General features: G+C 33.5%; 1 protein-coding gene across 1 annotated transcript in view; it reads right to left on the minus strand.

Moving 5' to 3' along the window:
- The window catches only part of LOC127839971 (uncharacterized), a 54,228-nt gene that overhangs the window by 41,245 nt on the left and 407 nt on the right, over positions 1-12,576 (minus strand). The window contains exons 2-3 of the mRNA XM_052368362.1: positions 4,600-5,107; positions 2,720-2,755 (exon numbers count right to left, since the gene is read on the minus strand). Coding sequence (XP_052224322.1) covers positions 2,720-2,755; positions 4,600-5,107 — 544 coding nt within the window. The remainder of the gene's footprint in view (positions 1-2,719; positions 2,756-4,599; positions 5,108-12,576) is intronic.

Here is a 12,576-nt window from a genome sequence, read left to right on the forward strand (position 1 = left end):
TTATTTGTATACAATTGTTTGCTGTACAGTAGGTCACTGCTCCATGTTAAGAAGACATTGTAAACTGATGGGAAATCCCGATGAATATGTGCATATTCGTTAATACTACAAATGGAAATAATTTTGGTTCTGTAAGAATTAACAGTGAACTTCTTAATTATAAGGTTCATTGAAGTTAAACATATTTCATTGATCATGTCATGTAAATATTGTTAATTTATTTTTCATAATTCCACACGTTCATATTTTTTTATTATTTCGTTTGACGAGAATAAACTGTTGATATGTTACTATTTTAGACTCATTTGTTTTAAATTCACAAAAATAAAGATTTTTGAGGGGCATATTCTCTTTATTCCAAAACAGTTGTGACTGATTCTACAAGAAAAGCATACAAAACACAAACATCAAGGCTACGTTTTACTGACGTGTAATTAAAGTGAATTTTCAATCACTTAAAATGGATCAAAGGAAGATTAAAAAATGTGAAACTGATTACAATATTTCCATTCCTTAATAATAGTTGTTTTGATGCTGTTATGTTTAAATAGGATATTACATAATTATGGATCATGATTTTACTAGCAACGTCGTCGCGTAACAGCAATTTTTATTAGCCTTGATTAAGCCGACTTCAAAAAGCCACTACATATCATTTTCATTTTAAATGAATAATTTTGATTGCGTAAAGTAGGGGCATTTTACATTTTTATATGTGAATATATTCGCAATGTTTACCTTTGTTTATAATAAACAAAATATTGATATAAGTTCCTTTCATTTAAAGGAAGATAACAAATGTGAAGCTGTTAACAAAAGTTAAAGTTAAAAATAGTTTATTTGAAGCTGAATTGTTTGAATATGATGATAATTATGCAGCATTATTTTGATAGCAACGCCGTCGCTTAATGGCATTTTTAACTAGCATCGTTGCAGCTAAATTTCTAAATCAATACATAACATCTTCATTTGAAAAGAATAATTGTGATTGCGTAAAGAAGAGGCATTTCATACCGAACCTTTTCACACATCCACCGCAAATACGCGTATTATAAACCACAAGTCAAGCGTGATTAACACTTGAAGAAATCGTGTTTTTATCATGTAAATTAGTGGTGATACAATCTTAATACCTTTATGGAATGTATTAAACGTCGCTCGATATTAAATAGGCAAAACGTTCTTAAATGTATTTGTACGGGCAATAATATACAATATAAGGTTTGTATCTGATGCATATTTTATCTGATGCATATTGATATTATTCGTCATTTGCATTTGTTCAGATAAAGATTACATTCAAGATCTTCCTAATGGCATGTGATACTAATTATATTTACTCGTAGTTTTATAAGCCCTACTCAGGGTACACGGGACTTAATGCTTGTGCAGTGCGCACAGGCTTATCGGGGACTGTCATTTCCGATTGAAATAGACTTTCGTTTTAAAATAAACAAGTTCATAAAAGCGGAAAGTGTCGTCCCTGATGAGCACGGTTTATCTGGGACGACACTTTTCGCACATGCATTAAGCTCGGTATTTCTTGAGTCATGCAAATATGATTTACTGTGTCACCAACTGCATTGGCTTCGTACTCTTTTGTTACCTTAAAGTTTTGATATAGGTCTAATAAGCCATGTAAAAGTCATAAACTAATATAATAAAAATGTGAAAAACTAAATTCACAATAATTACAATGTCTGATCTTATAAAACTAAGTGACATCAACGTTCGTAAGTGCAGATATACACGATAGCATTAAAAATCACACCATTGATTCCTAAAGCTATATTGTATAGGTGCATTGCAATCTGATAGCATATGACGTCGTAAGAGATTGCCCTGTAACTAGGGGGAATGTACCACAGTGGTCGCTGAGTAATTAGTACGAAAACATGCGTATATGCAAATGTTTAGATTACTTGTACAAGAATGCACGTTTAAGAGCTTTTAAAATCAATTTACATAACTCTCAACGATTGCTAATTAACAATAATTCGTATCATTCTGTATGTGTGCACATATGATGATCACTCTGTACATAATGTGTATAAATAATCAGTAATTAATCAAGTTCGTTTTAATTAGCGAACAATGCCGTACATTACTGTTTGTCATTCATACAGTAAATGTTAAACTTCTCAATTCTTCAAGCACCTTAACGTGAGTTTTAAGTTATGTTTGGATTGGGATTCGAAACCATTGCGTGAATGCTGTCTTGCAAAAAATTTATAACTCCTTGATTTCGTTTTATGCATTTGTTTAATGTCAGCCAATCTTTCCAAACATGTTTATTTAATTAAGGACTATTTGTCAGAAATATCTATGTTGCCCTGTTTAAAAAAAATATCAGTAGATTATTTTACCAATATAAAATTATGGTAAATAGACAGCATGCATGAATAGCATAACTAATAATGCTAATTTAGACGATAAAGCATCAATCGTACAAATTTATTCTTTGTTTGTCATATCAAGAACGCAATCGTTAACAGGCTAGCCGAGGACGACACTTTTCGCCAAAACTTGAATTGATTTTTGCTCAAAGAGACCTTCCTTTGAACGAATAAATATGATAACATCGGGAAAGTGTCGTCCCTGATAAGCTTTTGAACAGACTAATCTGGGACGAGACTTTACGCACATGCAGTACGCCCCGTTTTCCCAGAACGAGGCGCATACTTATTATAAGACCACAAACGTTAAATGTTATACTTACGCGGTGACGTCGTGGTGGGTCCATCTTTATCCGAACCTGAAAAGATTACACTTATCAGCGATGCTTACCACGGAAATGTTTTAATCAAAATCTGGTTCAGTTGCTGAATTCTAAAAATTCTTAACATTGTAAAATTAAGTATGAATATTGAATGAAAATATTTTCGCCTGTGTGTATATCAATAAAATGCCATAGGGAACAAAAAAACTGTTTGCATTGTTACTTCCGGTATTAGTATTGATCTTTTTGTTACACATGAATCTAATTCGAGACATATTATAACGAAACAACAAAAAAACACTTTACGATCTAGTCCTCAACATTCAGCAATGTTCGTAATTATTGAATTTCTTTGTTCTTTCAATTTAATTGTTTCTAATGTTTGAAAATTACTTGCTGTACGAATTGTTTTTACTGTTGTGATCTAAGTAGTTGAAATATTCGCTTTCTTAATAAATAAACAAAAGATAACCTTTATACAAAGTGTATTCAGAAACACTTTAACTTGGCATGCAATACGTCTTAAGGATCGGTTAACAAAATTTCAACTAAGCAGACCAAAGTCTAAATGTAAAGTTGTATTATGCGTACCTGCCTGTAAGAAAGTGTTGGGCTATTCTATTCTGTTAAGATGTTAATCGCTATTTCAATAAAATGGTCAATATCCCCCAGTCCCACAGATCCCAAGTTAAATTTTCGCCAGGAAAACCAAACATTACGACACAATAACCATATATTACAAAGCATTACATTAAACACTTCTTTATATTAAATATCGTTGCAAGAAGTTCAAAGTAATATTATAGAAATTAAGGAACTTGAAAGCAAATAGAAGAGCGTTTCGAAATACAAAATATGAAAGATTGTCACACATATAGGTCTGCGTTTTGCGCATGTCCACTATGTCAGAACTTCGACTGTTCCATGGTATCACGTTAACAATGCTGTTTTATGGATTAAGAACGTGCTAGATGTTAACTATGAAGAATCACATCATATCGTAGGAAATAACACCGAAAACTCCCCGTTGGGTGAGGGATTGCATGTTTTAAGACCCTCTCAACTACAAAGGCTTACATGTCCCTATAGAAAATACACCTCACTGAATAGTAGTATAACCAATCTCGAATTACACCCTTCAGCCCGCTTATAATAATACCGCACGCACGCATGATGTAGCATATTTAAATTAAATTAATGTGGTAACAATAGAAAAAACTTGAATCAAAATACTTTCATTATCAATGTTAACGTTCAATTATGTGTTTAATATAAGAGAAACAATAATGCGTGTTTAAGTGTTCGCTTTTGCAATAGAAAAGATTTTATATTAAGTTAACCCACTGCTAATTGAAGTTTTATAACAACTCTAGTCATGATGTGAGTACTCTTAAATTATGACATTAAAAGTCCACAAAATACAAAACAGTTAACAATTAAAAAAGGACTCGTTAACTGACGTTTGAGATGACACATTTTGCTTTTTTATGTTTCCTATTCTAAACAAAAAAGTCTTTACAACTGGAAGTGAAATAAAACTTAAGGTCTTTTTACAGAAGTAAATATCTACATGTATTTAATAATAAAGCGCTTACAATTAAAAATGGCTCCATAATATGTGCTCACACGTGAATCGTTTATATTCAAATTTACAGTCTTTCTGAACGCCTCTCAACCAAGTTTCAGTTCACTGTTTGGGTCTTTGTTTTCGTTTTATTTTTCGTTAAGTCGTGTCTTGTTTGAGTGTTTTAGAAAGTGAACGCGTTATTTTCGACGTTTAAACATATAATTATTTTCAATAAATGACCTGCATAATACAAAATGTCAGAATCTATGATTCAATAATATGCATAATACAAATAAATAAAGAATGTTCTTACCATCCACGTCGAAGACGACCAGTAGTAATATCACAATAACCGCGGCAACAATAGCACATATAAGAAGTATCACAGCCACAATAACACATGTCTTGCGAGAGTTTGTTTTCGGCACCGACTTGACAGATGATCTCGCTGCACCGTCTGCAAAATCTCCGGACTCGTTCCATTTATATTTATCCTCCGGAAAGGAACTTCCTCGGGTATTTAAAGTCGAAGTTGGCGATTTGGCGCCACTGGCGTTTGAGCGAATAGTACTTGATTTCCCACTAGCTACACTTTCTCTGTTTGGAGAAGCTATTGTAAACACGTATTTGTTATCAGGACTCACGTTTTCTAAGAATTTAAAATGTCCTTCGATTTCGGTATCCACGTCTCTCCCGCTTGCGGTCGATACTGGGCGGGGCGACGGGGCGTACGCGTCGTTATTGTAACCATTGGGGTTGGCGGCACCGAACGAGCTGAATTCCAGGGGAGACGATGGCGGAGTTATCGCCACCTTTCCTTTCTGAAATAAGGAAGACATCGGAATTATATGGACTTGTTAACAGTTTGGCACAAAGGCAATTTTCAAAATAATTGTCCTCGATTACAAAAATAACGTATAAAATATATTCACACGAGGAAAATAATACTCCTGACTAAAAAGACTAAAAAGACTATAAAAATAAATGTTCGTTTATGGATCATCATAAATCGCCATCGAACAAATCGTGCTTCAATAATGCTTTTGATAAATAAATCGGCAAAAAGTCGACAGAGTGTTTAAACTGTCATCCGAATATAAAAGCCACCGTTATGCTCATCGATGCTTAATAATTGGTATCAGAGTATGCAATCAAGCGACATTCTCATGTGCCGCGTTACTGAACAGTAATGTGCTGGCGTTTATGCTGACCCTGGTAATAAGCATAACGACCAAGACCGTCATGTTAGTCGACTTGACCAGGTCAGATACAAAATGTTCATGAACAATCTGATCTGCGATCTGTGAAAACCGGGTTTAATGCATTTGCACAAATAATCGCCCCAGTCCGGAAAGGTTAATAAGGGGAAGAACTTTTATGCAATTATTTGTTAAAAGGAAGTTTATTTTAATCGAAAACACCGTATAGACACAACGTATTGTACGTGCATAAAGCCTGGTTTTTCAAGGACGCGGTTCGTATGAATGTATCCCTAAATGGTCATTAAACTGTAAAAATACCGAAGATTTGCGAAGGAAAAGTACTGGTTCTCTGAAATGGTTTGCATATTGGTAAAAAAGTGTTTCTACTTGATTAATTTGCTAAATTTATCAACGTTATACAATGGTTTTCTCTTCAAATAATCAAACTAATTAAATGAAACGAACTGAATAAAACCAAAATGTGCATAGTCACAAACCCAATAACAGTAATCAAGTTGGGCTGTCTACTGGCAAAACGCATTTTCCTGACTTAGAATAATGTTCAAGTATACATAACTGTTGTCGTAAGTCGTTATGGTTTATGGTATCAAATAGAATGATACATAAAACGTTTCGTTTTTAGTAAAACTTTAAAATACAAGGTGCATGCACATCTGATATGTATACGCGATATTTCAAGCAAGAAACATGTTGTCAAAATGCGGCAAGCGTCAACGAGTTAAATTCTTGTTTTTATAATTTCACATCTTAGGTGACAAGTTGAAGAACGTTCACGTACAAATAATGTCATTCTGTGCGAAATGCACATTAAAGTGAGAGGCAAGATTGCAGAGGATAATAAATCGTGTCATAAAAAGCATGCATAATGTGTAAATGAATTAGTTATTTAATTTACCGTAAATATTTTTTTTGTTCCGGAATTAAAAGGGGCCTTTTCACAGATTTTGGCATTTTTTTAACTTATTCATTAAACGTTTTATATTGATAAATGTAAACATTGGATCGTAAAAGCTCAAGTAAAAAATCAAGAATATAAATTAAAAAAAGGAAAAGAACATTGCCCGGAGCAGGTTTCGAACCAGTGACCCCTGGAGTCCTGCCAGAGTCCTGAAGTAAAAACGCTTTAGCCTACTGAGCTATTCCGCCGAGTACACTTAGTTGACGTATTTTATACCTTATATAAGCAATCTTCGTAGTTTCACAAAATTTAACGACAAAAACTGAACTCTCCAAATTATTCAATCGTTTCGCGTTGCAACGCTTTATAATTTTTAGGTTTTAAAATCGTCAAAAGATGCATATAATGGCTATATTAGACCATGGTAAATGTTCAGTATTACTGTTTCCTCACAAATATCATAACTAAAACGAAAATTTGCGAATCTGAAACAACTTTTTTCAATTTTGTCAATTTACCAAAGCGTGAAAAGATCCCTTTAATACATGTATACTGTCGAATTGAAAGAAGTATGTTTTCTTATGTAAACAAAGTATAATAAACACCTGAAATAAACGATGTGCTCGTTTTATTATTGTACTTAGGTAAAATGAAATCTAAAATAAAGCCAGTTAATCGGTTATTATCCAAAGAACGCTTTTGTCATTATTTTATTTATTTATATTCTTTTTTTTAAACTATATGATCCGCGTCAATCAAACAATTATCCTATGCATTTTGTGGTGCCCAGGAGCTGCTCTGTTCGCGAATGAAACTGCGATATCATGAATGACTTAATAGCGAGCAGCGTAGCTCCAGATAAGACCGGTAGATTGCGCGAGATAGTCTGGAGCTACGCTAGTCGCATATGGCATTAGATCCATTTTCTCATGACGCGAATCATATGGCATACAGTTGGATTCTCTACTACAGCGAGTAATTACATTATATGTATTTTATTGAAACGTGACGTACTTTTTACATCGCAGACATTAAAACAATACACATGGATAGAACGACATGTTTGCGCTTTATTGGCGTTTCTTGTGCCATTCAGAATTACTCTTTTCGTATAAAAAAATACAAGTACAATAAAAGCATAGAATAATACCTGTTTATGAGCCGTGCTCTGTCAAAATGAGGTTTACTGCATGAGCGTAAAATGTCGTCCCAGATTGGTGTGGGAAGTCACAACACGTAAAATGTCGTCCCAGATTGGTGTGGGAAGTCACAACACGTAAAATGTCGTCCCAGATTGGTGTGGGAAGTCACAACACGCTTATCAAGAATAACACTTAACGCTTTAATTGAAGTTTTCGTTTCAAGAAAGACTCTTCTTGACGAAAATCCATTTTCGGCGGAAAGTATCGTACCTAATTAGTCTATGCGGACTGCTCAGTTTAATCTTGGACGACCATTTACGCACATGCATTAAACCCCATTTTCGCAGAGCGCGACTCGTATGTATTTATCGAGTTGCATACATATCATACAATAATTAACCAGTATATGGACACCAGGGCACGGAGTAGTGCAGTTGTTTAACACATGTACAAACACACTGAAACGATCAATCTAAAAAAAAATCGTTTTAAAGACTCATGCGTTCATTTTCCCTTGATTTTGATTCTTCCATCATTGCGCATATTCGAAATGCTATCATCACTTTGATTAAAAGTGTGTACATTTATTTAGTTTTGTAAAATGCATTGTAACGGCATAAGAAAGAATCACGCGAATGAGTTGTTTTTAATGTATATCCTAAACGCTTTGTCAATAATGTATTCAGGAAGTTGGACCACGCATGATTGCATTATCCACTGAAAGGCAGACAAAAGACGAGGAAAAGAAAATAGCACGTCAATAGTTTAACCCAAGATTTAACAGACAAAAAATTTAAAGCTTAAAGTGTTCCTAAATTTTTATTTTAATGCATGGAATGGGAATAATTTTGTTTTCAGTTAAATATTGAAAGTATGTATCCTAGTTTCCCGTAAAAGAAACTGTAAATCATACACATGACAATTGAATGGATATATCGCGGTGTAATTGTCAATAAAGGTTTCATGATAGGAGATGGTCTTTGATTATATTTTAAGAAACAAAATGGTATTACAAAACAACATAACAATGAATTTTGACAAATTAAGACAAATTAAGAGGAAATAGCATTATCATTCGAATTCTAGTAGGTGAATTGTTGAATAGATGACTTATTTCAATATCCGATTTAGTACATAGCGCTTTATGGACCGCTCTCACTCACAAATTGACATGTCTTGCTTATAAAGGTATGAAGTGAAAGGCAGAGATTGATAGTTGTGAAAATCACATTAATTGTGAATAAACAAAGCTACTGGGTATAAATACCACTTCCTTCATTGACCTTTTTTCCCCAAAAATTCCACTAATCAAATATTTTCATGTTCACGCCGGGTATGCGGATACTTTGATAACAGATGGCACTTCGATACCAGATAACAACAAAAACCACGCGCGAGAGTTAAGTTCTTTGGCTTTTTTGCATTTATGGTCTGTTCATTTGGTTTTCAGACACGTACTATTGTTTGGTCGATTAATGGTATAGTACTTCGTATTGCGGAGCTGTGAATAAAACAGTGGATTATACAAAAATGAAATAAAATTTCATCGATAATCGTCATGAATTCGATGATCAGTACGTATTTCAACAAAACAAAAATACTTGTAAATAAATCAAGAACGTGCCAACTAATCGAAATAAAAGATCAATATGTCCATTCATGTTACAACATGTTAAATTTTAGTTGAATTAGGAATTTGAGGAAATTCAAATGTTTTAAGAGTCGGATGCCAAATTTTCATGGACACTTCTATTACCGATCATCTCAAAGACAATGGCACTTCGATGTCAGATAACTCGACACTTTTTACGATATAAAACACTCTATTTAGTGAATCAGAAATGCAGAATTCGCTGTGGAATACTGCTATAGTAAGCAGAAAATAAATAAAAATGTATGTACTGACGTAAATTAAAAACGAATTACCGAAACATGTTCTTATCCCTTTGGAATATGATAATAAAAGGGAAAGGGAAGTATAAAGGGAAGTGCTTCCTATAAGTAGAGCTCAATATAAAGGGAGTTTTCCAATCTCTTTGAAATTGTGTGGCTACGCATTAGAATCGTCTTCATGATGCGATTCTAATGAGCACCAATGACAAAGGATTTTATGAGGTGTATTGGCCGCTTTAAGAACCATTTCTCACCTTATCTAAAGTCCTGCTATAAGTTCAATTGAACACAGTCGTGTTGATCCACATGATCCGTTGTATTTTCAATTCTCTTTATCTCAATTTACCACTTAAAAACAAGTTTATTATTTAGACAATTATTTTTGATCGTCACTTAAAATATATTACTTTAGAAATAAGCATTTGAATCTTATTTAAAATTTGCACTTATAATATTAATTATATAAATTAATAGTAATAAGATTTTTGAAAACGAACAACGCCATTGGTTATATTTTACATGTGTAATGTTATAACGTTATGCATCGATTCCCAATGTGTCGGGCTTGACAATGCATATTGATTCGTACTTCAAAATGTTTGGTAAAATAGCCATATTATACATAAATGCATTTCAGGTAGAAGATAAAACTCGGTTATCAGAGTGCCCAATTTGTTGAAAGTCTCTGTTATCCGAAGTGCCCTATATCGGGAATCAAAGTATCCGCAACTTCATGAATACCACCTATTAAAACATGCTATACTTGAATACTATCAAAATATCAGTTTATATTTGAAGCACAGTGATTACCCTACATGCTAGAATATCAAACAATTTCTTGCAATATTTCTAAGTAGTTTTATTTTGTTGAAATTTTTACTGTGCATCCAGTTTATGCTGTTTTCTGACCGAATTTTCTATTTTTTTGGAAAAATCTACCATTCTTTCGTGATGTTTTTCTTTGCAATAGAAAAGGATACATCATTTATAAACTCGTCCATGCGCCTTGTCTAAAAAACTAATCTTTATGATAAAACTTAAAAAAAAACTGATGAAGTTATCTCTCGCGCGTGGCTTTTGTTGTTATATGGTACCGAAGTGCCATCTGTTATCAAAGTATCCGCATACCCAGCGTGATGTTGCAGGCGATTAAAAGGTTGTTAAACTCTTTACTATATATCTTGAGACAAAAAAAATCATTTTCGTTGCGATATCGTAAAGTTTAATTTGAAAGAGCTACAATTTCTTTATAAGGATTAGGTTTTTAAAAGATGTTTGTAAGTGAGTGCGCAGATACTTGAAGAAAATCAATAGTCGTTTTTCAGACGGTTGTTTTGTACTCAGTTTTCGTAATATTATAAATTATTTGTATATGCGGCTCACTTGAAAGTTTAAACAAATTCAAAACTAACTTCGGTTGATTTTTATTTTCACAGAAAAATACAGATTATAAAAAATGGAAAGGGACAGCTTAATCGGAGGATTATTTAACATGATAAAATGAGCGAATGCATGCATGCCTGAGCTATAAAATGAGCAAACGCTATACCTCAAAATAAGGGAACGAATAAACGAACCCTTATTGTCAAACAAATGAGTGAATAAATACATAATTTTACATAATCATACATTATTTATTATTAAGCTGATTCCATTTCTAGAATGTTTTACCGACTTGATAGATTACCACGAGAGGGTCAGATAACAGTCCACATCATTCAAGGATGTCAGGTAAGACTGGGTTAACATTCGTTTAAAGTGGCCTTATCACGTTTCGGTAAATTGACAAAATAAAAAAAATTGTTTCAGATTCGCAAATTTTCGTTGTAGTTATGATATTTGTGAGGAAACAGTAATACTGAATATTTACCATGCTCTAAAATATCCATTATATGCATGTTTTGACAACTTTAAAACCTGAAAATTATGAAGCATTGAAACGCGAAACGATTGAATAATTTGGAGAGTTTTGTTGTTGTCGTTATATTTGGTGAAACTACGAGGATTGCTTATATTAAGTATAAAATACCGCTGTCATTGCATGAGGTAGGATGGCCGAGTGGTGTAAGTAGTAGAATTTTTACTCCAGGACTCCAGGGGTCAGTGGTTCGAGCCCTGCTGAGGGTACTTTTTTCATTTTTTAAATATAATTCTTGATTTTTTACTGGAGCTTTTTAGATCCAATGTTAACATTTATCAATATAAAGCATTTATTGACAAACTTCGAAACATGCTAAAATCTGTGAAAAGGCCCCTTTAAGAAAACACAATCTGAGAAGATTATCCAAACAGGTAACTTTATCTACTGCAGTAAAGAATGAGGACATTGTGGTTAGCAACGTTGTGTTATCGTTGAATTAATACAGACTATTCGTTTGAAAGGATGTGTATATTTAATTAAGTGACAATTGTTTTGGGAATATATAATATAACACCAACGTACAGAACGTTGATGACGGTAATGATGTTGGCAATGAAGATGATCATGATTCGGATGATGATGTTGATAATGATAAGGTTTATGTAAATGTTGTTGATAATGATAATATTAAATGCTGATAATGCTGATAAATCTTATAATGCTGTTGATGGTGATAATGATGATGATTGTGCTGCTGCTTCGGATTATGAAGATGATGATTATGATTATGATGATGATGATGATGATGATGATAATGATGATGATGAAGATGGTGGTGATGATGGTGATGATGGTGATGATGGTGATGATGATGATGATGATGATGATGATGATGATGATGATGATGATGATGATGATGATGATGATGATGATGATGATGATGATGATGCTGCTGCTGCTGATGATGATGATGATGATGCTGCTGCTGCTGCTGCTGATGATGATGATGTCGCTGCTGCTGCTGCTGCTGCTGCTGCTGATGATGATGATGATGATGATGATGATGATGATGATGATGATGATGATGATGATGATGATGATGATGATGATGATGATGATGATGATGATGATGATGATGATGATGATGATGATGATGATGATAAGGAGGAGCAGAAGAAGGAGCAGCAGGAGGAGGATTTGTCTATATTGTTGTTGTACTTAAAATACCAATTGAAAAGATTATGACGATTATGAAGAAGATGATGATGATGGC

This window comes from Dreissena polymorpha, chromosome 7, assembly GCF_020536995.1.
Source record: "Dreissena polymorpha isolate Duluth1 chromosome 7, UMN_Dpol_1.0, whole genome shotgun sequence".
Taxonomy (NCBI): domain Eukaryota; kingdom Metazoa; phylum Mollusca; class Bivalvia; order Myida; family Dreissenidae; genus Dreissena; species Dreissena polymorpha.